This window comes from Mixophyes fleayi, chromosome 1 (genome assembly GCF_038048845.1).
Source record: "Mixophyes fleayi isolate aMixFle1 chromosome 1, aMixFle1.hap1, whole genome shotgun sequence".
NCBI classification, from domain to species: domain Eukaryota; kingdom Metazoa; phylum Chordata; class Amphibia; order Anura; family Limnodynastidae; genus Mixophyes; species Mixophyes fleayi.
This window is the reverse complement of record NC_134402.1, coordinates 306,589,129-306,614,209: the sequence shown is the minus strand read 5'-3', so window position 1 is coordinate 306,614,209 and position 25,081 is coordinate 306,589,129. Positions and strand designations below refer to the sequence as shown.

At 41.3% G+C, this 25,081-nt stretch overlaps 1 protein-coding gene across 1 annotated transcript; it reads right to left on the bottom strand.

Annotated features, from left to right (window-relative positions):
* Positions 1 to 215: 215 nt before the first annotated feature.
* On the bottom strand, positions 216 to 12,415 carry PSME2 (proteasome activator subunit 2). The gene is made up of 11 exons (XM_075211166.1): positions 12,206 to 12,415; positions 9,175 to 9,207; positions 7,033 to 7,095; positions 6,534 to 6,620; positions 2,558 to 2,594; positions 2,384 to 2,481; positions 2,226 to 2,294; positions 2,002 to 2,069; positions 1,598 to 1,652; positions 1,302 to 1,388; positions 216 to 419 (listed from the first exon to the last, which is right to left on the bottom strand). The coding sequence occupies exons 1-11, from the start codon at positions 12,251 to 12,253 to the stop codon at positions 339 to 341; spliced, it is 726 nt and encodes a 241-aa protein (XP_075067267.1). The 5' UTR covers positions 12,254 to 12,415; the 3' UTR covers positions 216 to 338.
* Between the last annotated feature and the right edge of the window lie 12,666 nt (positions 12,416 to 25,081).

The window sequence follows — 25,081 nt, the reverse complement described above, 5'->3', positions numbered from 1 at the left end:
ACAGACACTGTGGCCAGATCGAGGGAACACAGGTAAGTGATATTTTCTTCTTTTAGTTATCTCACATAATTTAATGGATTTATGTCAATATGTCTATCACACCCAACACCAGAATAACTGACACACATGATGAAACAATGCCTTGTTCAAAACAAATATATTCCCCATTTAAAATACATTATCCTACAAATAAAATGAAACCCAGTACCACTGTCTTCTATTATTCAATTTATTGTTTTCATTGCATCCAGTGTAAAATGAAATGGGATTAAAAATGGAAGTCTTCTGTTGGGTTCAAGAGGGAAGATGTCGTACACTAAAGGTGCCATGAATGAAAGTCAGTACATTGGACTCTTCTCTTCTCCTTTTGGGTTTGTAATTTTCTCAAAGTTTTTGAGAATAATGTCAAATATTTCAACCTGTAACAGATGCAAATATATATGTTACTTGCAAGAAGAGCTGTGCAATATATACTTCAGTGCTCCCTCTTTATAATTCCATCCTCACTTACCACCTTGGTGTATACTCTGTACAAAAGTACATTAAAGTGTATCATTCCATTACATTGTAACCTCTTAATAAAGCTACTCTCACTATAACACCAGTGTTAACCTATGTTTAAGGCTGGCATATGTATGTATTATAAGCAGAACTTCAGTATCATCACGTGAGTGCTGCATTATTGCGTTACAGGGCATTTCACATTGCAATACATTTATGATAAGTCTTGTAATATAGGTGGGTGGGCATGTATCCTCAGTAGAAATACACATATGTGAATGTGATTAATGAAATTTTATACTGACTAATATCAGTTAAATAAATCACGTTCTTGTTGACAGGAGTCTCCATGACCATCTCTATCGAAGTGATGGTTAGGTGTTACATATGCCAAGATTTTGTTCTTTGTATGCTTAATTTTAGACCATACAGGTAGGATAGGGTTTATATTTGCAAAATAGACTGTTTGGATTATTTTACACATTTAACCCCTAAAAAAAGTCATACAATCGAAATTTTAGACCTTTAAACTAAAGATGTGGGATGGAGTTTTGTAGACATATGGCAGCATTTCATTGGAAATTGGTAAATGGTTTTACTCTCAAAATCATTCTGCATTCACCTTCTACCACGTATGAAAATATTTTCTGCGTTTACTTCAACTTTAAAAGACACTCAAATGAGGATATATCTGTATCCCTTTTCAAGCTAGAAAGAAATTCAATGTACTCAGTAGCCACTTTCCTTTCACACATTCTGGCTGCACAATGCATTTTACATTCACAAAAGTTGGAACTCACATAGATATTTCTCACATCAATGAGAGCTAGTCTTAGATCTACAAAGGCGCCTTCATCTTTGTCATGAACCAGAGCTCTGTAGTCCATCTGGGCAGATGAAACAAAGAAAAATAATAAAGAAAATGAATAGTCTTTAGGCAGAAGACATGGGAATGAAAGGGCTAGAGAAAACCAGTTTAAGAGGCAGTAGAGCATGAAACTGGAGGAGAGAATCAAAGTGATGTTGGACTGGGCAGAAAAGTATGCGAGTAAAAGAGAAAGAAAGGAGAGCAGTGTATGTGATTAAGGTTTCTCACCACGTGTGTCTCTTTTGAAGCTTTAGCAACTGCATCTCCCCTTTCTGTGAAATACCTGAAAGGAGAAAAACAGGTCACAAATTCAGAACCTTAGAAGCAGTTAATAGATGTCCACAAATCCATGTAGTGTGGCACAACTGGACAAGTAATTTGGAATCTGATGCATGGAAACATGAAATACATACATACACAAAATTAGGGAATTATGTATTGAAGCAAGAGAATTAGGGCCTCATCATGAGAAACGAGATAAGGTGATTACAGTCTAAGAGCAACTAACATGAAACCAGCCAACAGAGCTATACGGACTGAGAACAATCCAAGCATGGAACCAGTGAGCATGCTTACAGAAGGGGAAGTCATAGTTCGGTAACTAGAGAAGAGTGTGAATGTTGGTTACTTACTTGAACATGCTGGTTTGAGATGTCTCCACTTTAGTTTTTAAAGCTGTTACACGTTCTAAAACTTTCTCCTTATATATAAAGAAGAAAAAAAATATTTAAAATGAGCCAAAATAACTAATGTTCATTTTCTTTATTTTCTTATAATGCTTATCTTTTTATATTTTAATGGTTATACTTTGTATAAATGTGTACATATATAACAAGACATATTAATATTTATGTACCTGCACTGATACCCCAAAATCATTTCCATCCTCAATTCTTGGAATTAGATGATGGACCCAAGTGATAATCTACAAGAGAAAGAGATACTGATATGTTGCTGCCATTGACACTTACTCACTTGACAATGGCATGTTTAGGTCACTGATTTCAGACTTACCAGGGCTAGGCCCTCTCTCAAAGTTCTTATCTCAGGTTGGACAATGTTCTGTATTTTCTGCAGCTTCTCATTCTCCTTCAAGAATCCACATTTAGGAACTGTGAAATCCAGAAGGATATGTAAATACCCCAAGGTCAAAAGCAATAATAGAAAGATGCAAGTAAGATTAGTTACCTTTCTTTTCTTCTTTGTCTGTTTCCATTTTGGAGTCCTGAAAAGAAAATATAAATTCAAGTAGTTCATTTCAGGACAAAACATGTTAGCAACATTTATCATGTTAAGATATCCCTGTCCACCGAAATCTTTCATTTCATTTCTCAGGTCTCCAAAAATAATATCTCTCCTTCCCCAGATATGGCTTTACTTCATCTGTATCCTAAACATCTCCAGCGGCATTATCATTATGTCACTGGACATATTCTTATTGCAACAAGAGCTGCAATAGCCCAGAACTGGAAATCACCTCTAATTCCAGCGCTCCCTAAAATTATTAACAAGATCCAACATAGCTACAAAATGGAAACCATAGGTTTTAATCAGTTTACAGGGGCTTCCTCCCAGCTTGTTAAGTGGTTTATATGGTGTGAGTACTTTACTCTGTGAGTACTGTGGAACGGTTTTTGAGTTAAGCTGGGTACTTGGGCTAGACCCACTGGTACACTTTCTATAACCAGATAGTCTCTTGTCTTGTCTCCCCCCCCCCCCCTCTCTATCCGTCTGTTTTTCTTGTCTGTTCTCTTTGCCGTCTTTGGCTTATGTAGACTGGGTCAAAAGATGCGTTTTTTGTTTGTACCAATATTTTTTCTCACTTTTATTTTCTTGTTTGATTGTTTATCTAAGCAGTGTGGATTGTTCAATATAACTGATCTGCTGTATGTACTCTGCAATCACTGCTATGTTTGTAATATGCTCTTCTAAAAAAAATTCAATAAAAGGCGTTTGAGTTAAAAAAAATAAAAAAATCCCTGTCCATTTGCACTAAGGCACTCAAATACTTACAGAGTAGCCAAGAATCGTGTTTCTTTCCTTAACCCATACACATTTATCTGGTTTTGTCTATAATGGCTGGTATGGTCCTTGTAGGGGTTTGTAAGTGATGATCAGTAAATCATGACTATTATGCGTTCTATTTGGGTTATAGAAATTAATGTTTTTCATTGTGCTGTGATACTTCTACCCAATTCCTTACACCTATGAGATTTATCACATTGTTAACAGAGCTGGGTTAATTTAGCCCAATGTACAGTACAATTTCAGGGCTAAAAATAATTACATTCTATAATCTATTACGGCTCCGTAGTGTTGACAAATATAGGTGTTAAAGGGAACCAAAACAAGAACCAAATAACACTGAATAGGAATAAAATAACAATAGGCTATAGAACACAATTGAATTCAAAATCTAGTAGATCATTACTGTTAATCATCTTAATGAAAGGTGGAAATAAGCATATAACATGGCAACCACACCACAACCACAATAGACTCCAATTTAGTGTTTTGCCATAGAGCTTAGGCACCTTGACAGTTCCAGGCCCAAGACATTAACCTAGGCTAACTTGTGGATAATACAAACCTGGGTCTATTAATGACAGCTGTGTTCATCTTACCCTTGAAACAAAATTACTTTGTATTTTTTACTTTATTACTATTGTTTATTTATATAACCACACCATATTACGCAGCACTATACAGAGAATATTTGTGTTTCACATCAGTCCCTTAACCCATTGGAAATTACAGTCTAAATTCCACAACATGTACACACACAAACATATAAGGGTCCACATAAGTCACCAGTCAATTACCATGTATGCCTTTGGAGTATGGGAATAAACCAGTGCAATAAGAGAAAACGCAGGCAAACAAGCAGAAGACAGACAAACTTGACACACACAGTCATACACACTAGCAGGGCCGGACTGGCCATCTGGCACTTCTGGCAAATGCCAGAAGGGCTGATGGCCAGATGGGCCGGTCCGCATGCCCGCCGAGCAGCAGCACTCTGCGCGCTGCTCGGCGGACGGAGAGTCAGTGACTGCCGCCTATGTGAGTAATCACATGGGACGGCATCACGTGACAGGTGCCGTCCCATGTGATTACTTGCATAGACGGCAGTCACTGACTCTCCGCTGACCAGCGCGCAGGAAGGAGGTGCTGCTGCTGCTCGGATGTAACAGGTAAGTGTCTGTGTGTAAGTGTGTAATAGTGTCTGTGTGGCTAATAGTACAGTGTGTGTCTGTATGGGTATGCAGCACTGGAGGGCTCAACTGACTTTGGCACCTTTTTTTGGGACATTTTCTTTGAGGTATTTTTTATACATCCATCCATACTTTTCATGTTAATATCGCTGGGGTTGTATTTTATGACTCTATAGTACCCTTTTGTGTACTCTACTTGAGGTTTTTCTTTTATTATATTTTTTATATATTTTTTATTTTTATTTTTATATTTCTTTCTTGTAACCTATTCTATGGATTACTTTTGAAATATTTATTGATTGCATATTTTTTCTGCTGGTCATTTGGGATCTATCCAGTTTCCCTTTTTCCTATTTAGTTAATTTATAAACCCCTTTGTTTGGTTTCAATATAGAGAGTACAGATTGGTTCATTCACACATTTATATATTTATTCACGTTTATTGCTGTACTTTATTAGCATTTTTATTGTGGTGAGCATTGAGATCAGATATTTTTTCCACTTTCTAGCGCCGTGGGTCACTATTGTTTATTGTTAGTGTGTGTCTGTGTGACTAATAGTACAGTGTGTGTGGCTAATGTGTGTGTCTGTGGCTAATAGTACAGTGTGTGTCTGTGGCTAATAGTACAGTGTGTCTGTGTGGCTAATAATACAGTGTGTCTGTGTGGCTAATAGTGTGTCTGTGTGGCTAATAGTGTGTATGTGTGGCTAATAGTGTGCGTATTTTGAATGTAGCATGTGTGTGTGTGAGCGCGCAGTATTTTAATATAATATGTGAGGGAAGGAAGGATCTTAATATAGTGTGGGAGGTAGGCTATTTAATGGTGGAGTGTAGGTGGGGGCTAATTATTTAAGGTGAGGAGAAAGGATCCTTTAATTTAATGCTGGGGTGGTTTATGGCTATCAGTTGAATATGGGGCTGATTTTGGGAAGGAGGGCTATTTATTAAATGTGAATATGAATTATTTATTGCCGGGGATGGTTGTGGAAAATGGCTATATTTATTAAACTTTAGTGCTATTTAATTTATTGCTGGGACTGTTTGGAGGGGGAAATATGTTTTGAGTAAATGGGTATACTGTTAATATAATGTTGGGGCTGTTTGGAGGGAAATAGGTCTACTTATTAAATGTGAATATTATCGTGGGGACTGGAGGGAGGCCTAATTATAAAACGTGAGTGCTATTGTTTTAACACCGGGCGGGGCTAGTTGGAGTTTTCTAAATCTCATGTACCCATTTTTTTTTTTTTCAAAATAGGGCATCCAATATTCCAGGATCAAGACAAGAATGAACTGAGCTAAATAAACCAGCTACTACAAGTGGTGAAAGTGACCAAGACAGGTAGGAGAGAGCAGGACAGTCTGCCAAGTGTCCTGAATCTGGTAGGACAGTCCTGATTTTGGATGACTGTCTCACTTAGTCAGGATTTGGTCCAACTGCAAGGACAGTTGGGAGGTATGTCCCGCTTCACAACGTACTGCTTGTGAAGGCAAAGCTGTGTGCTTCTAACAGTAGTGCCTGTGTATTTATCTAAAATGATAACCATGTTACATAATAGGGGCCCTGATGTCATAAATACCCTGAGCTGCGCGGCGGCACATATTTACTTTCCTGCTGAACCTGAGGTGGGCCTGTGTACTTTAAATGCCAGGGCTGATTTTAGTCCCAGTCCGGCCCTGCACACTAGGGTCCACATATGTCACCAGTCAATTACTTATCATATATGTCTTTGGAGTATGGGAGCAAACCAGAGCACCAGAAGGAGACCCGAGAATATTCAAACTCAGCATATAGATAGGGCCCTAAATCCCCAATACCGTTCTAAACTGTATTACCTTGCTACCACTAGTACTGAGTCTTATTATTCACTTTGACAGCACCCTACAGTTGTGTGCCTTGAAAATCATTCAGGTAGCTAAAGATTTTCTTCTTTCCCACAACTCTCACCTCAGATTCAGGAGTCGGAGGGTCAGGAATGGGGATGTTCAGCTCAGAATGTAGAGCTGTCAGGTCCTTGACGGTAAAGAGATCACTCTGTGAATGCAAAAAATGGTCAGACCACGTTGGCTACAAAATGTCAAAAGGTCATTTGTGGCTAGGGTTTTACTTTTGTTTTGTTGTCAATGTATTTTTACACAAATATGCAAAAGAAAAATGTTAAAACTTTCTTTGTTGATGTTTTCACAATTATAATAATTCACATGCACAAAACAAGCATTACTCCATATTTTACGTTACAATTGTATATAAATCCGTACAAAACTATCACGAGCACTTATATTTATTATATAATGTAACTAAAATAGCTTAGTTAATTGAATGTTTGTATTTGTCAGCTTCGTAGCTAACAATAGCTAAGACCCTTCAGGTAAGATACACAAGGATACCCCCTTTGCTCCCAAAACACATTATTTGGAACCCCTCTGACACACTTCTCTCTAATGACCTTGAGAAGGTTGTCCAGGGACTGAATCTTCTCTGGGACAAACTCAGACAGGAAGCTCTGGACCTGTAGAGAGATTATCAGTGTCAACACAATGCTATGATACAATACTATATTTATATGACAAGTAATTGACAAGGATAAAAGGCAAATTAAACTGAAATATTTATATATGTTATATATAGCGAAGAAGAGCAGGAGTCTGTTAGATTATCAGACATATGTAACAATGATTTTGACTGTCCCCATAAAGAAAGTACTAAGTCCCTGGCACATTAATACAGCATTTACTCTTATTCGTATTTCTCTTAGCAGCAATTACTCCTGTATCTATTATCCTTTGAATAATTGTTTTGGGAGATAAATCAAGTATTAGACATGGTTGGTACTGCTGCCTTTAGCCTTTGGAGGTCTAGAGCTGTGCCTGAGTGTTTTACTGCTCATGCAAGAGATAAAGTAAGTTGCTTGTTGTAAAGGATATGTATTAAAACTGGTCTACAGTGATAAAGGTATATCAATGAAAAGATACAGTGTTGACTAAAAGTTAGCTGTCGACACACTATGGGTTTGAGTCATTAAGGAGAGGAAAGCAAACAAAAATAACGTTGCACCTTGGCAAAACCATGTTGCATTGCTGGTGGACGTAAATTTAAAATGTGGGGATAGATTTATACTTGGAGGAGGCCATGTCCTAGATCAACTTTAAATTTCAGTGTAAAAATAAAGATATCAAGCATTTGTGTGCCAAAAAAAAAAGGAGCCAGTGTTTTCCTACGTGCAAAATAATTAACTAATTTACATTGTAACATGGTTTGTACAAGAGCAAATTTACTCCTTTACTCCTTTTTGTTGCTTTGCTCTCCTTAATGACTCAGGCCCTATGTGATTTTTACTGTTTTCAAACAATTTTTCTCAAGTATGATTGTTAGTGTAGAAGTAAAAAAACCCAGCACAAATCAAAATCTGATCAAGAACATCAGAAAATATAGTTGGCCAATAACCGAGATTTCTCTGTGTGATCAACATTCAACTGCACTAACTGTGTGTCCGGTGCGATCCTGGGGGTAAATGTATTAATTTCAAATTTTTGCAAGTCGCCGCTATTCGGCGAGTTTGCAGTGAAAATTTAAAGTGACAATGGCTTTAAAGGCATTATTTTGCCTTTAAAGCCATTGCCGCTTTAAATTTTCACTGCAAACTTGTCGAATAGCATCGACTATCAGAATGCTCCCAGAAGCAACAGGGCTGCATGTGACAGGGGCAGTGTTATGATGTCATGTGAAAAATGGTTGGAAGCTGGAAGTCACAGGCTGAGATTTAGATAGAGGAATGAACATGTTCCTCCAATAGCAAAAAGTAGTGATGTCAGGCTCCTGTCACACTGATGTGGAAACATAGGGTGAGACGTACCTCCATGTGAAACGAAGCTTCATATATCCAATTTATTTAACTTCACAAGATGTTTTTTGCTCTTTAAAAATTGAAATGTATGATTGTGTAAAATGCTATATACAGAGCAGCCATTTTGTAGCTCACACCTGAGAGTTTTGGGCTTTGCCTATGACGGTAATTGCTGTTTTTCCTATGCTACAAAATATTGATATTAAACATTACTTTTGTTTAGCAATGTTTTTGAAGCAGCATTTGCCTACTCAGCTACAGAATGCCATTGAAAATATATTCAGTGATCAGTTGCTGAAAAAAAAATGCTGTGACACTACTCATTGGGCCAAGGTACATGAGTGGAATTGCTGCTATAAAATGCAAAGGTTTGACACTATTATTACTAGTCATCTATACTTTAAATACACACTGGCAATAGAGCTTGATACTGTCACTGCACAATGCTTTTTTTGCAAGTGCTTCTTGGTAAAAATTTGTCAAATGTAATTTGATGAGAAATTTCATGGCCAAGTGACACACGGGTTCTGTTGAAGCGGTTTTTTTTGCACTCTTATATCAATAATGTGCATGTCTATTGTGCTTTCTAGTACAAATGTCTCTATGATATGTCACATGATTTTGTCTACATGCTTCCTTAAATTTTAAAAATAAGCTACAAAACGTCCGTATATGGTAATAACAGGATGAAATTCATTTTGTAGAAAGATAAATGGAAAGAATTATATTTATTTTTTATGTTACCTGATTATAAAGATTTGCAGAGAATCCATCCACCTGTATGACACAAATAAACAAACATAAGCTTTAAGCTTTACTTTGTGCATTGCAATTATGTAGCTAAAAAAATAAATATTACTACATTTACTTGTACTACTACTAATAAATAAATAAAAAACTGCAGTACCACTGGAAACCAATAGTTGATGCACAAACTTTCCATTCAAATCATAGATTTACTGTACAATGCAGGTTGTAGACTATACTAGTGCATGACTGATACACACACACAATATATATATATATATATATATATATATATATATATAGATATATAGATATAGATATATAGATAGTTATATACTATGCATATCTAAAAACTGAATTGCAAGGGTGGAATGACATCCATGAAAATTCTGTATTTCCCTTGTGATAGATGCCATTTTTATATGTTTACCTTTGGATATAAACCTGTTGCTGTTTTATTACAATAAAAATCACCCCTTTAAACTGCATTAAGACAGAACTAATTGCTAATTGGTTGCTATTGGTTACTGCACATTTGCACTTTATTCATTAATAACTCCTAGGTGTATATTTACTAAACTGCGAGTTTGAAAAAGTGAAGATATTGCCTATAGCAACCAGTCAAATTCTAGCTGTCATATTGTGGAATGTACTAAATAAATGATAACTAGAATCTGATTAGTTGCTATAGGCAACATCTCCACTTTTTCATATCCGCAGTTTAGTCCAGGTTTTAAATATATTCCCTGGACATGTTTCTTCCTGGAAATGTTTTTATTTTTCAGTATTGCCCAACTGCTAAATAAAATTAATATGTTACTGTCTTTTGGATTACTTCTTGACATGTATCTTTACTATTTTCTAGCCTTCAGAAACTAATATTTATTGAGAACACATTATTTTATGTAGCCTCTTCATAGGTGCACTGGCTCAGCAACAAAGTGCCCCATGAAAATATTTTTTAAAATATTGGAAACTGCAAACTTTATTCTTGATAAACAGCCAGCGGTGCAGCTAAAGGCCCATGGGCATGGCAATTATGAGCCAGCCCCTTTGTACGTGCAGAAGGATCATTGCAGCCTATTTGGTAGATATTGGAGATTTACTAATTATTAGTTATTACACCAGTACTTTAGGACACGTCCTATAACTGCGAAGTAGGTTGTCCTAGTGCTTCCATGGTTGCAATGAGAGGGAGAAAACCAAGTAGGCCTGAGCCCATGCAGAATATTGGGGTCACTGTCGGGCTCACTGCTGCCTCTATTGCTATGACCACGGCTTACAGAACTGTAAAGTTAAACTACCTCAACTAAGGCCTGAAGCAGACAACATTGTTGTAGAACTTGTTCATCCAGTACTGAAACTTTTTTTTCACCCTTGCCACGTTAAGTCCTATATGTAGAACTGAGACTAACATGCCATGGACCAGCGAATGAATATATGGGACAAGCTTAGAGTAATGGTAAGGCTGAGTTGGATCATTTCACCAACACATAGAGGGCTGTATTTTAATATCCCTTTAATAGTGTTCTTTCTGGGTCTGTAAACTGTTTTTGATTGCTCATATTTCATGTGTCCTTGTTCGGATGCAATTTCCTATTTAATGAGGCTTTTATTTAAATAATGTGCAAATGCTGCTCAAAAACATCAAAACTACAAAGGATAATTTAATATCCAGCATAGCTCGAGCCTGACAGTGAGACTGGAAGATGACCATACACATAGGTTGCGAGTGATCATTCTCCAAGTGCAATTACCATCCAATAATGTTCAATAATGATGCAATTGATTGTGATCATCTTATCATCAGGCATTATGGCCGTTTTGAGCAACCCATACTGCCACGTCAGGCCAACAGCCCATTATTGGCTGCAATGTTACAGTGTGTGTGGCGAGCATTAGAGGAATACTGCACAAGATTAATGTCTCTCTAGTTAAATAGGTCTGCATTCAAAATTGCTTTAAACATTTTGCTGCTAATAACTCTGATCTTTAATGGATTTTGCTTCATCATCATTTATTTATATAGCGCCACTGATTCCGCAGCGCTGTACAGAGAACTCATTCACATCAGTCCCTGCCCCATTGGAGCTTACAGTCTAAATTCCCTAACACACACACACAGACAGAGAGAGACTAGGGTCAGCTTTTTATTGAGCATCTTTTAACTATTGCAATCTGTTGGCCATTTAAGTCACTCGAAACTGTCAAACTGAACTTTTGTAATTAGCAGGTTAAGGTGAAGCATCCTAATGCTATGAATGTTATGAGAAAAATAGTTTGTCAGCAACAACCACGTGATCTTATTTATTCAACAAGTTTTGTTTTTAACAATAATTTCAATGATGTCCAAGGTTCTGTTTTTCACCGGCCTATATTCACAATATTACAGTATATACCAGTGTTGGCTAACCTGTGACACTCCAGGTGTTGTGAAACTAAAAGTCCCAGCATACCTTTCCAGCAATAAGCTGCTATGTATTGGCAAAGCATGCTGGGACTTGTAGTTTCACAAACACCCTGAGTGTCACAGGTTAGCCAACACTGGTATATACAGTCACATGTAAAAACAAATATGTGGCATTGTCAGCAAAGATTAGTTAAATATATATTTTTTTAACTTACCAGTGCTCATTAATTCTACTAATACTAGGACATGTTTGCATGTACGTTGCATACCAACCTTACCAGTGTCCCAGGTGGGTAAGAGGTGGATTAAGTGTGTCTGTAATCTCCCGATGTAAAAGAATGATTGTTCAAAGATGTAAAGAACAAATTTAACCTCTTCAGACTTATATCTTTGTATATTTTCAATTCAATGGGTTAATGTGCAACTGCTTCCTGGTTACAAATGTTCATGGGCCTCAGCCCATGTAACAGCAAGTTGCCTAATCTTTCATAGTGAAAATAAGTATTTCCAAAACAACTGTTTTCCATTAACGCCTCCTTGCCCTTTTGTTTGCAGGTACTATCACTCCCACCCTCCCAAATATACTTTTTAACACACTACTGTAAGAAGCACATTTACCTTTTCCTTGTTAGCAGGGCTAATCTTCAGAGTACACGCTTTAGCCATCTCTAAGTTTTCTATTGTCTCTTGTCGGTGTTTTTCTATCTCCTTCTCTGGATCCTGATCTCACCCCCTCTCTGTCTCTTTTGTTTTTTGTTTGGCCCTCTCGTACAAGCTGTACCTCCCGGCTCTCTGTCTGTCTCTCTGACTCTGTTACTTTCAGTTTCTCTTTAGATTACCGATGTGGTTTACAAGAAGGAGGGTGAGGGGCTGGTTTAGAAAAGGGAATTTCCAGTGAGAAGAGGGAGATTTTATATCTACACATCGTACTCAGACTTTATAGGCTATGTAAATAGTTCTACACATACCTGTCGTTTCATTAGCAATGTGATCAGTAAATTACACAGAACATTCTTATATAAAGGCAGGGCCCTCTTAAGAACATCTTGGGCCCCCGGGCACAGCAGTGCACCGGGGCCCCTATATAAATACAGAAAAAAAAAAAATTATTATATATATGGGCCCTGCAGCCCAGGGGGGCCCGTCGGAGGCAGCAAAAAAAAAATAAATCCTGAAAAAAAAGAAGAAAATACTTACCTTGCAGTCAGCTGGCGATCCGGCTCCCTCCATGGTCTCCTCCGTTGCGCTCCGCAATGGATGTCGGGCGGACGTGATGACGTCATGCCCGACATGCACTGCGAGCACCCCGGGCACCTGCCCATTGTGCCAGACGGCCCTGTATAAAGGTAGACATATCAATTTATATTTGAAACATTCAAAGGGTCTATTTATCAATCAGACCCCTCTTGTGGCAAAAAGCAAACTTTTACCACTTATTGCAGCAAAAAAAATATACTTTTGCTGTAATTTAATAAAGAAGGTCTATGGGTACGGCAGTAATCGGTGGTAACTGGGTCAACCCCGGAGAAATCATCAGACATTTTTCTGGTGTTATCTCTTTCAGAAATGGCCAGAAGCAAGTCTTATTATTTTTTTATATCATTTTTGTTACAGTTTCTGATTGGTCTACACAGAGTCTCCTGCATGTCCTGATTTCATATGACGGTTGCTGCTTAAAGTAAACAAGAAACAAAATAAATGCATAGCATGCCCCAACTCTAAAATTCTCAACCACCCTAAGTGAAAGTAAGCTTGGGCTAGTTACCACTATAACAAGGAGACTTCTGACCTTCCTAGTCCCATTAGGACTATTTTATTACATTGCTTCAAGTGTGCCTGTAAATGCATTTCTCCACCAAAGTGCAACATCTTCGCTATGAAGACATTCACTCAGCCAAGTCCGCTCTTCTGCAAATCCACTCATCTTGCTCCACATACCTATGCTCCATGGGGGAAACCTAGGTGTACTTGCACAAAGTAAGACAAGCAGCGAGTCCAAAGCTGCATTTGTGCTGCAGAGTGGCAGTTTTGCACTTCATAAATTACCCCCTCTGCTGCTAAAAGGTGAATCATAGTTGCATTATTTCTCTTCTTGTCAAACTTGTGTTATTTTTATTGTTTTCCTCTATGCCTGGTTTCCTGTTTTTTCGGCCCTATGCAGCCTCCAGCTTTGGTCTATCTGCTAGACCTCGATGACCTATACCAATGAGTGTAGGACCTATATCGGCTAAATGACAGTTACCCATTCACTGTGACTTACTTAGGATCCTCTTCCTGATCTCCTGCCCCCCTGCCATTGATTGCTGCCAGTCATGCACCCCCATAGAGCCTCGGTCTCTATGCTGTTCCCCTTAATGCCTCATTCATCACATCCCGCCCCTAATGAGCATAACAGACTGGTGACTTTTGTTTCAATTTGTCATCTCTCCCTTCCCTTCACTCTGGTTGTCGCTTATCTTATCTGCCCTCGACTTCTTCTCATTTTCTACCAGCCTTGGTCTACTGATTTCCGCCCAATGACCCTCTCATGACCCTAAATCTTATTTTGTATAACGCGCAGGGTCTTAACTTACCCAAAACATGCCAAGCTACACTCCTCTCTCCAAACTCTCAAGGGAGGTCTGGTCGCATCAGGAGTGACACTTTACTAACTGCCTTCATCCTCAACATAGAACCCAAAAATTTCCCCTGAACAACCATGCATGTGATCTCAGGCCAAAGAAACGCAATGTTGCAATTCTATTGCACGTCACCTTAGTTTCGACATCTTAGATTCCCAAGGTAGCTTCTTGATCCTAATAGGCTCCTTAAACAATGTTACATGCACCCTTGTGAATCTTTATGCTCCAATCGTAGATAAGCACAAATTGTTCAAGAATTGGGCTCCCTGCTGGCATATATTAGTTGAGGAGAGCTGATTGTCGTTGGTGACTTTAATGCTGTCCTGGCCCCTAATATAGATCGCCCATCACCCCGTTATGCCCTACCCCATCCAGAGAGATGCCCACAGCTCCAAGCCCTGCAAGCATTTTTTTGACTTGTGGATTCTCTAGTTAGCGACTACACTTTTTTCTCCTCTCCCCATAATACCTATTCCAGAATTTACATGATCCTACTCAGCTACGACCTCACTTTAAAACTTGTCCCTTCCCAAATCCCCCTTATAACCTCATCAGACCATGCCCCTATCTCAGCTGTCCTCACTTCCTTAGCTCAGCGACCCCCAAAACCGACCTGGAGACTTAACATTTGATACAAATGGTACTCCTGATATCTCCCCAATGACCCTATAGAATCTACAAAGGCTGTCCTTCAGGGTCACCTCATTGACATAGTTCTCAAATGTAAAAGGTTTCAACTGGCCCAAACCATCCAGCTATTTCATTGCGAGAATATGAATTATGACATAAGTGTAACCCAGACCCCAATATTCTCCAAGGGATTAGCTCTGTTAGGGAAGAAATTAACCTTCTTCTTTCTGATCAAGCCGCCAATAAGCTGAAGGGCCTGAACCAGCAATACTATGAAAAAGGCAATAAAGCCATCAGACTCCTGGCTACTAAACTCCAGGGGGTAAATGTATCAAAGTGCGAGTTTGCCAGCGTGTTTAAATCGCGGAAAATCGTTTACCCGTGCGTTTTGAAAAAAAAACCTGAAATGTATCAAACTGCGATTTTGACACTGAAGTTCAAAATCGCTGGTCATCTCTGGCGATTTTGTGCGATGTAAACACTCCCGAGTTTAGCTAACTCTCCTGTGTTGTAACAGTGAGTTGTAAACACATCACTATTACACTGACGTGTCATGCATCTGCCGGAGCTCCAGCAGCTGTAAAAACTGTAAAGAATAGATCAAAGTGAAAAAAAAAAAAAGCGTGGGGTCCCCCCGCTATTCATGCTTAACCATAGTGCTGCCTGACTAGTGCTGGTCCCGTGAAAATCGGGGAAAAATTTTGAGTGGGGTCCCCCCGATTTTCACTTTACCAGCACTAGGCAAACCAGCCAGAGTTGGCGGCACTATAGCAGTGGGACACACGGCCATAATGACTAACCAACCCTAGACTGTTCAGCCCTGGGCTGGATTCCCTAGGGAGTGGGGTACGCCAAAAAAAACGAGCGGGCCCCCCCCCCCCCCCCCCCCCCTAGAAAGAACCAGCCAGTGCTGATAGCACTAGGGCTCTTCCTACTACTCCTGGGCTGTGGGTAGTAAGGTAATACGGCGATAAAGAATGAAAAAAATAAACTGAAAAAAATAAACCCACTCCCTAGGGAATCCAGCCCAGCGCTGAACAGTCTAGGGTTGGTTAGTCATTATGGCAGGGGGACCCCTGCCGTGTTTCCCACTGCTATAGTGCCGCCAACCCTGGCTGGTTTGCCTAGTGCTGGTAAAGTGAAAATCGGGGGGGACCCCACGCAAAATTTTTCCCCGATTTTCACAGGACCAGCACTAGTCAGGCAGCACTAGGGTTAAGCATGAATAGCGGGGGGACCTCACACTTTTTTTTTTTTCAACTTTTATCTATTCTTTACAGTTTTAACACTGCCAGGGTAACAGTGATGTGTTTATACAACACGCTGCTATCAAGCAGCGTGTTGTATCTGGAGTGTTTAGAAGCAAACTCTCCTGAGTTTGCTAACTCGCAGCTTCATACATTTGAGAGCTGTATAGCTGCAGTGGCAAACAGTCGGGAGTTTGATCTCTGGCGATTTTGCAAATAGCGATTTTGACAGAAGCACAACTCTGGCGATTTTGCATGAAATCTCAGCTTCATACATCGGCGAGTTTCAACTCTCCCGAGAAAATCGCTGGAGTTGCAAAATCGCACTTTGATACATTTACCCCCAGAACTAATATAGCTGCTTGGAATCTCCTGGCCATCAGGAACTCAAGTGATGTTCTGCACTATGATACCTAACGGATCCGCTCCATTTTCCAAACCTTTTATTCACAACCTTATAACCTCCCTCAACCTTCTGGTCCTTCTGCAGAATAAAGGCACTCTCGGATGACTGATAACTTTATTTCTATTGCTAATATCACCAAGGTATACCCCCCTCCCCCAGAGCCATGACTCTTCTCAGAGCTGAGATCACTTCACTGGAAATTGAGCAGTTTATAAAGTCCTAAAAAATTTGGTAACATCCTGGTCCCCCATCTGCACACTCTTTTCAATTCCATCCATAGTGGGAAGTCTTGGTCCAGGAAATGCTTGGAGGCTCAGATTTCTGTGATCCAGAAAGAAGGCCAGGATGTCTATGATTGCACTAGTTATTGCCCCATTTCCCAGCTGAATAATGATGTCAAATTATACACCAAGACTCTTGTGAATAGACTTAATTCGGTATATTCATTCCTCGTTCATTATGATCAGGTAGGTTTGTACCGGGCCTCCATGCGAGGGATAACACAAGGAGGCCAATATAATCAATACTAAGAAAACCCCAGCCATTATTCTGTCTTTAGATGTGGAGAAAACTTTCCATGGGATCTCTTGGAGTTTTATGTCACAAACTTTAATGACATATAGTATATCTGGAAGCTTTCTTACTGGTGTTAAAATCCTCTACTCAAACCCCTCGTCGAGAGTTCTAATGCTATCTGCATCACTAACAGTACATGCCAAGGCTGTCTCCTCTTCCCTCTAATTTTTGCCCTCATGATAGAGCCCCTTGCTTCAAACATTAGAGCCTGCCCTGACATACAGTGTGTGCAAATGGGGGATCTTGAAAGCACGTTATCTCTTTTTGCTGATGCCATCATCTTGAGCCGAGAACATCCTTTCCCAACCTGTTCAGAATTCTGGATCATTATGGTAATCTCTCAGGCTACAAAATTAACATTACGAAGTCGGAAACTATGTTACTTAACCTGCCTAGTCGGACCGGTCATAACCTCACTTCCCAATTTAGCTTTCAGTGGCAAAAAAAAATATTAAATATCTTGGTGTTTTTATTACCAACTCAGAGCTCTTCTCTTGTCTCCCCTTAAATATTTTGTGGCTGGGCAAGCTCATTTCTGTCAAGATGAATATCCTGCCCAAACTTCTCTACTACATTCAGACTCTTCTTACCAGGGTTCCTCTTTCTGAGCTTACCTCCATCCAAAAATGTCTGGAAAAGTTTGCGTGCAATGATAGGTCAAACTAGCTCTTCTCAAGAATCTCACTAGATGTGTTAGCAAGGGTTTCCCAGATCTGAAGATTTACTACTGCTCTAATCACTGGAGGCAGTTTGTGGCCTCCTTTACTTCTTCGGCATCTTTGTCGTGGGTAGACATTGAAACCAATTACCTCATGCTGCCATTCCTCTCTTGCATCTGGGGTCTATCTAAACACCTTAGATCTCCCCTCATCAAACTGTGTCCTACCCTGACTTTTTCATCTAAGATCTGGGAGACCTGCCGGGCCACCTGGACATACAGCCGTCCTCCCCTTCCATTTTACTTCTATGGAGGGAACCCTGACTTCCCTCCGGGTCTCTCCACTGCCTATTCTAATGCTTGGATTGCTTCTGGTATTCGTTTATTGGTAACCTTTTACACCAAGCCGCCTTTCACTCCTAGGATGATCTGCTATCCAAATTTTAGACCTCTGCCAAAATCCTTCAAGCTTTTTCAACTAAGGCACTTTGTGGGGTCTCTCCATATAGGTGTCCCTCCCCTTCCATAGTCTGTGTCTCTGCTCACCCCCTTTGAAAAGGTATGATTTCCTATATCTACAGAATTGTTCTTGGTGCCATCTTATTCTCAGCCTTACAGCTCGACCTCATCTGCACCACTTTACAAGTTGAGGCCATTCCTGAAACCATGCCCTCTATCTCTTTATAAAGTGTTTTGCCCCACCTGCAACGACCTGGTACCCTACTCCTCCCTCCTTTCCCCACCTCCTACCCCCATTTAAAAAAACTGTTTCAATGCATGAACAAAATCTGAGATGAGTTTTTATTATTGGTCTGTTTATGCTTGGCTGCATCCTGTAATGTATTCTTATTGTGATTGTTTCCCTATTCTTTCACACTTTGTTCATTTCAATAATCCAAAATAAAAAGTAAAAAAAACCAAACCAATTTCTGCCATGTGTCATTGGACTGTCGCAGCTTTAGCTGCCACCCATGGAAAGTTTTACACAGTTGTTCAATGTCAACAAATTATGAAAATTCTCCAGGCCTGATGACAATAAAGGTTTTGTTAAGCATTCACAGGGCTGTAATTCAAGGTATTCAAGGTAACGGCTGATGGATCCCAATCAGTCTGCTAATTGAGGCAGCGCACTAATTGATCTTGCACTACAATATCCCTGGCCACTTTTTCTTCAAAATAAATTATTTCTGTAGTAAAAAGCTTTACAGTATTTCTTCCCTTCAGAAGCCTAGTTTGCAAACCTGCAACTTTAAGTGCATGAATCCTGGGTAGTGAGACTAAGATCATTGTTGTGTGGCAGAACACGCTAAGGCTAGGTACACACTGGAGAATTTTCTGACCAATCTGTTATCTACAATGATTGTACCTACGACTGAAGGTCCGACTGGTCGGGTGATTCATGCATCACACTACACACGATTTACCTTCAGATCTGTACTCTTTATCTGGTCCTATAGTCGTTTAGAGAATGACAGCACAATATGCATTCATTCATTCCTGTCACACTGATTAATCATCTTGTTATAGCTATCCAGATATAACAAATTTAGTTAGCTTCTGTGACTCAAACAAAATATTCAGTCTCAGAATGAACAAACAAATTGTTCCATCTACAGCACTCTCTACATTTAGTCACCGTGACATGTTTATTGCCATGACCCTGACGACAATTGGTACTTTGGGACGACTGACGTTCATCGTGTAAGCATCCACACATTAACACGATATCTGACCAAATGGTCCTACTAAAATGCCATGTGTCAACATGTTGTCATGGTCACTAGGAGTCTCGACCCAGAATCTACCAATAGATGACTTTGCCCACCAGAGGCGCGGAGTCCAACACAGCGGCTGGTCTTCTCCAGGAACTCCTGCAAGGAAGTATGGGTTTTAGCAGCTTCCACTGTGCAGGTCGTGGCCCTCTGATGAGTAAGGTAGAGTTGACGGATAACAGCTATAGAAGATGGTTAGGTGCTAGCCAGGGCTAGATAGTAGAGAAGGCTCAGAAGTAACGGAGAGTCTTGGGAGAGAAGAGGCTGAGCTGTAGTCAGCGGAGGATGGAAGTAGAACGAGAATGCTTCTGAGGGAGGCAGGTATAGTAGCAGGTCACAAAGGAACGAACTGGGGTTGAGAGATATAAGTATTGCCACCAATGTGGAGACGAGGTCTGTCCAGGCTGCAGGTATGATACAAGGTAGCGTGGAGCTGTCTGCGGCTGACAGGTATTACCACCAAGGTGGAGATGAGGCTTGTCCAGTCTGCAGGTACGATACAAGGTAGCGTGGAGCTGTCTGCGGCTGACAGGTATTACCACCAAGGTGGAGATGAGGCTTGTCCAGTCTGCAGGTATGATACAAGGTAGTGTGGAGCTGTCTGCGGCTGACAGGTATTACCACCAAGGTGGAAATGAGGCTTGTCCAGTCTGCAGGTACGATACAAGGTAGCGTGGAGCTGTCTGCGGCTGACAGGTATTACCACTAAGGTGGAGATGAGGCTTGTCCAGGCTGCAGGTTATGATACAAGGTAGCGTGGAGCTGTCTGCGGATGACAGGTATTAGATCCAGGAGGTGTGAACACCTTGGTTGCCTCAGCAGAATGAGAACCAAGAACAGGCAAGGAAGGAAGGTCAGGGGAAGCCTTAAATAGGAGGAGACAATTGGAGAACCAATGAGGGAGAGGAAAAGGTTTCAACAGTCCTTCGGTCTGCACATGCGCAGAAGCATGGCTAAGATGGTGGACGACCGCGGCGTCGCACGGGCGCCGGCAGAGTAGAGAGTGGGCTGACTCTTGACCCAGAGGACCAGTGAGTGACAGTACCCCCCCCTTTAAAGGTGGTCTCAGAACACTTAGCACCAGGTTTACCAGGAAATTTGGTGTAAAATCTCTTCAAAAGGACAGGAGCATTGAGGTCAGCAGCACGAATCCAAGAGCGCTCCTCCGGACCGAAACCTTTCCAATGAACCAAATAACGAAGGACCCCTCTGGAGACTTTGGAATCGAGAATGTGAGTGATCTCGAATTCTTCTTCTTGTTGAAGTTGAATTGGCGGAGGTGTAGAGGAAGGAACAGAAAATCGATTAATGATGAGGCTTGAGCAGGGAGGCGTGGAAGGAGTTGGAAATACGAAGATTCTTAGGCAGTAGTAATTTGAAGCATACGGGATTTATCACCCGCGTAATCTTGTATGGCCCAATGAAACGTGGAGCAAATTTCATAGAAGGAACTCTCAGACGGATATTCCTAGTGGACAGCCAGACACGATCTCCAACTTTAAATGCGGGTACTGCTCGCCTTTTCTTGTCGGCAAAGAATTTATATCTGGAAGAAGCTTTCTTAAGAGAGGACCGGACTTGGGACCAAATCAAGGAGAATCTCCGGCGTAAAGAATTAACTGCAGGAACCTGGGTGGGAGGGAGGGAAGGAAATTCTGGGAGAGAAGGATGGTGACCGTAGACCACGAAAAATGGAGTATTAGATGAAGATTCATGGTATGTGTTGTTATGGGCAAATTCGGCCCACGGGAGTAATTCTGCCCAATCGTCCTGGTTGGCTGAAGAAAAAATTCTCAGGAATGTTTCAAGGTCTTGGTTGACTCTCTCGGTCTGGCCATTCGACTGAGGGTGGTAAGATGAAGACAAACACAGGCGGACACCCAAGATCTTGCATAGGGAACGCCAAAATCTGGAAACAAACTGTACTCCTCTATCTGAAACGATCTCAGACGGGCACTCATGAATTGGGAATATTTCTTTAATAAAGTGGTTAGCCAGAGTGGGAGATGAAGGCAGGCCGACCAGTGGGACAAAATGGGCCATCTTGGAGAACCTGTCCACGATTACCCAAATGGTGTTAAATCTTTTGCTGGGAGGAAGATCGGTAATGAAATCCATGCTTATATGGGTCCATGGTTTAAAAGGTATAGGCAAAGGTTGAAGCAAACCAGCCGGAGCCTAATGGGACGACTTGAACTGGGTACAAATATCACAGGCAGAGACGAAATCTTTGACATCACTTCTGATAGTAGGCCACCAATAATTCAGAGAGAGCGTCTCCAAGGTTTTCCGTACTCCGACATGGTCGGCAAAACGGGAGGAATGATGCCAAGAGAGAATCTTCTTTCTAAGTAGGGAGGGCACAAAGGTCTTGCCAGAGGGTGGAGCGGTGGCCGAAGAAGCAGAAAGAATCACACATTTAGGATCAAGCACTGGACGATCCATACGGTCTTCATAGTCTGAGGAATGAGCAACCGCTCGAGATAATGCATCCGCCTTTTTGTTCTTGGAGGCTGGTTTGAAGGTGATAACAAGATCAAAGCTGGAGAAAAATAGTGACCATCTGGCTTGTCGTGGATTCATACATTGGGCGGACTGTAGATAGAGAAGATTTTTGTGGTCGGTGAATATGGTTATAGGATGGCGAGCCCCCTCCAACAGATATCTCCATTCCTCTAAGGCCACTTTGATAGCTAAGAGTTCCTTGTCCCCAATAGTGTAGTTTCTCTCTGCAGGCAGAAGACTTCGAGAGTAAAAGGCACAGGGATGAAGTTTCTTTTGCACTGAGTTTTGAGATAGGATGGCCCCTATTCCAACGTTGGAGGCATCTACTTCGAGGAAGAACGGAAGAGTGATATTAGGTTGTTGGAGAATGGGAGCAGAGGTGAAGTCCTCTTTAAGAAACTGGAATGCCTGATGGGCATCAGGAGACCACTGTTTGGTGTTTGCACTCTTGTGGGTAAGGGAGACTATGGGTGAAACAATGGAGGATAATCCTTGAATAAAGCGCCAATAGTAATTGGAAAAGCCCAAAAAGCGTTGTAAAGCTTTGAGAGTTGTTGGCAGGGGCCAATGTAGAACCGCTTCTACTTTTTCAGGATCCATCTCCAAGCCCACTCCAGAGACGATGTACCCCAAGAAGGGAATTTGAGATAATTCAAAAGAACATTTTTGCAACTTACAGAATAATTGATTATTACGAAGTCTAGAGAGAACCTCGGCAACATGTTGTCGGTGTGAGGAAAGGTTCTGAGAGAAAATCAGTAGGTCGTCTAGGTACACAACGACACATACATAAAGCAGGTCCCGGAAGATCTCATTCACGAATCCTTGGAAGACAGCTGGGGCGTTACATAACCCAAATGGCATGACAAGATATTCATAGTGTCTGTCCCTGGTGTTGAAAGCTGTCTTCCATTCGTCTCCAGCCTTGATCCGAATTAGGTTATAAGCACCGCGGAGGTCTAGTTTGGTGAAAATCCGGGCTCCTTTGATGCGGTCGAAGAGCTCAGAAATCAAAGGAATAGGGTAACAGTTCTTGATAGTAATTGTGTTAAGACCTTGATAATCGATACAAGGTCTTAATGAACCGTCCTTTTTTATAACGAAGAAGAAGCCCGCTCCTGCGGCAGAAGTAGGTGGTCGTATGAAGCCTCGATGAAGATTTTCTTTAACGTAGTCTGACATAGCCTGGGTCTCTGCTAACGAAAGGGGATATACTCGACCCCTAGGTGGCATTTTACCAGGTTGTATTTCCACCGGACAGTCCCAGGTACGGTGAGGAGGAAGACATTCAGAAAGTATCTTGTCAAATACATCCGAAAAGGAAGCATACTGTGGAGGAAGACCAGGCAGAGGAGGACTCAGCGAGGAGTTGGACATTTTCACTGGAAGGACCCGAGGAAGACATCGGTCATGGCATGCAGAACCCCATGATACAACTTGAGGCGAATTCCAGTCTATTTGTGGAGAATGGAGTTGGAGCCAGGGAAGGCCCAAACGAGAGGACTAGTAGTAGAAGGAAGGACCAAGGGGGAGATTTGTTCCTGATGCAAGGCCCCGACTTGAAGAGACAGAGGGATGGTACGTTTAGTGATGATTCTGTTAGCAATCTGATATCCATCAATAGCCGTGATGACAATAGTCTTGTCTAGTGGAATGACTGGTAGGGACCATTGAAGCACCAGAGAGTTTGAAATGAAGTTCCCCGCTGCTCCAGAATCCAAGAGTGCCTGAAACGTAAAAGAACTGGTAGAAGTAGAGATGGTAACAGGAAAGGAGCAATTTTCTGAGGCTTTACAGAGTGGAGAGGATTCCAGAGACCCCAACCTAACCTTTACGGAACAGGTTAGGGTCTTGCGTTTCCTGTTTTTTTTGGGCAAGAATTAAGAACATGACTTGGGTCAGCACAATAAATACAAAGTTTGTTCTTCAGGAGTCTCTCCCTCTCTTCCGGTGTTAATCTAGAGCGTCCCAACTCCATGGGTTCTATTGGTGGAGAGGGGTGACGGTATTGAGGTGCCAAATGGATCGGTGCCCTTGAAGAGGGCTCTTTTTCCGAAGTTCTCTCCCAGAATCTCATGTCCACTCGGTTACATAGGGATATCAAGGCATCCAAGGAGAAGGGTAATTCTTGAGATGGTAACACGTCTTTAATTTTATCAGAAAGACCTTGCCAGAAAGCAGCTGTTAAGGCTTCGTTATTCCACTGGAGTTTAGCAGAGAATGTATGACATTGGATCACATATTGTGCTACAGAGCAGGAGCCTTGTCGCAACCGAAGGATGCTGGATGCGGCTGAGACGACTCGTCCGGGCTTGTCAAAGATTCTTCAAAATGTAGAAATGAAGGCAGCACTATCTTTTAGGAGAGGGTCAGCCTTCTCCCAGAGGAGGGAGGCCCATGCCAGAGCCTGTCCAGAGAACAATGAGATCATATAGGCTACCTTAGAGCGATGGGTAGGAAAATTTTGAGGTTGAAGTTCGAAATGAATGGAGCACTGATTGAGAAAGCCCCTGCAAGCTTTTGGGTCTCCATCAAACTTGGAAGGAGTAGGCAGGTGTAATGCAGAAAGTGTAAGGACTTGAGGTGGTTCAGAGGACTGAGACACCATGGGAGGATTTGGAACTGGAGACGAGGTTGCTGGCTGCAAGGAGTCTACCCGAGACACTAGGGATTGGAAGCATTGAAGTAATTGATGCTGAACGGTATCTTGTTGTTCTACCCGAGTAACCAAGTGTTGTAAAAGATCCTTAGCTGTAGGTTCCGAACCTGGGTCCGTCATGGCCTGTTCTTACTGTCACAGTCACTAGGAGTCTAGACCCAGAATCTACCAATAGATGACTTTGCCCACCAGAGGCGCGGAGTCTAACACAGCGGCTGGTCTTCTCCAGGAACTCCCGCAAGGAAGTATGGGTTTTAGCGGCTTCCACTGTGCAGGTCGTGGCCCTCTGATGAGTAAGGTAGAGTTGACGGATAACAGCTATAGAAGATGGTTAGGTGCTAGCCAGGGCTAGATAGTAGAGAAGGCTCAGAAGTAACGGAGAGTCTTGGGAGAGAAGAGGCCGAGCTGTGGTCAGCGGAG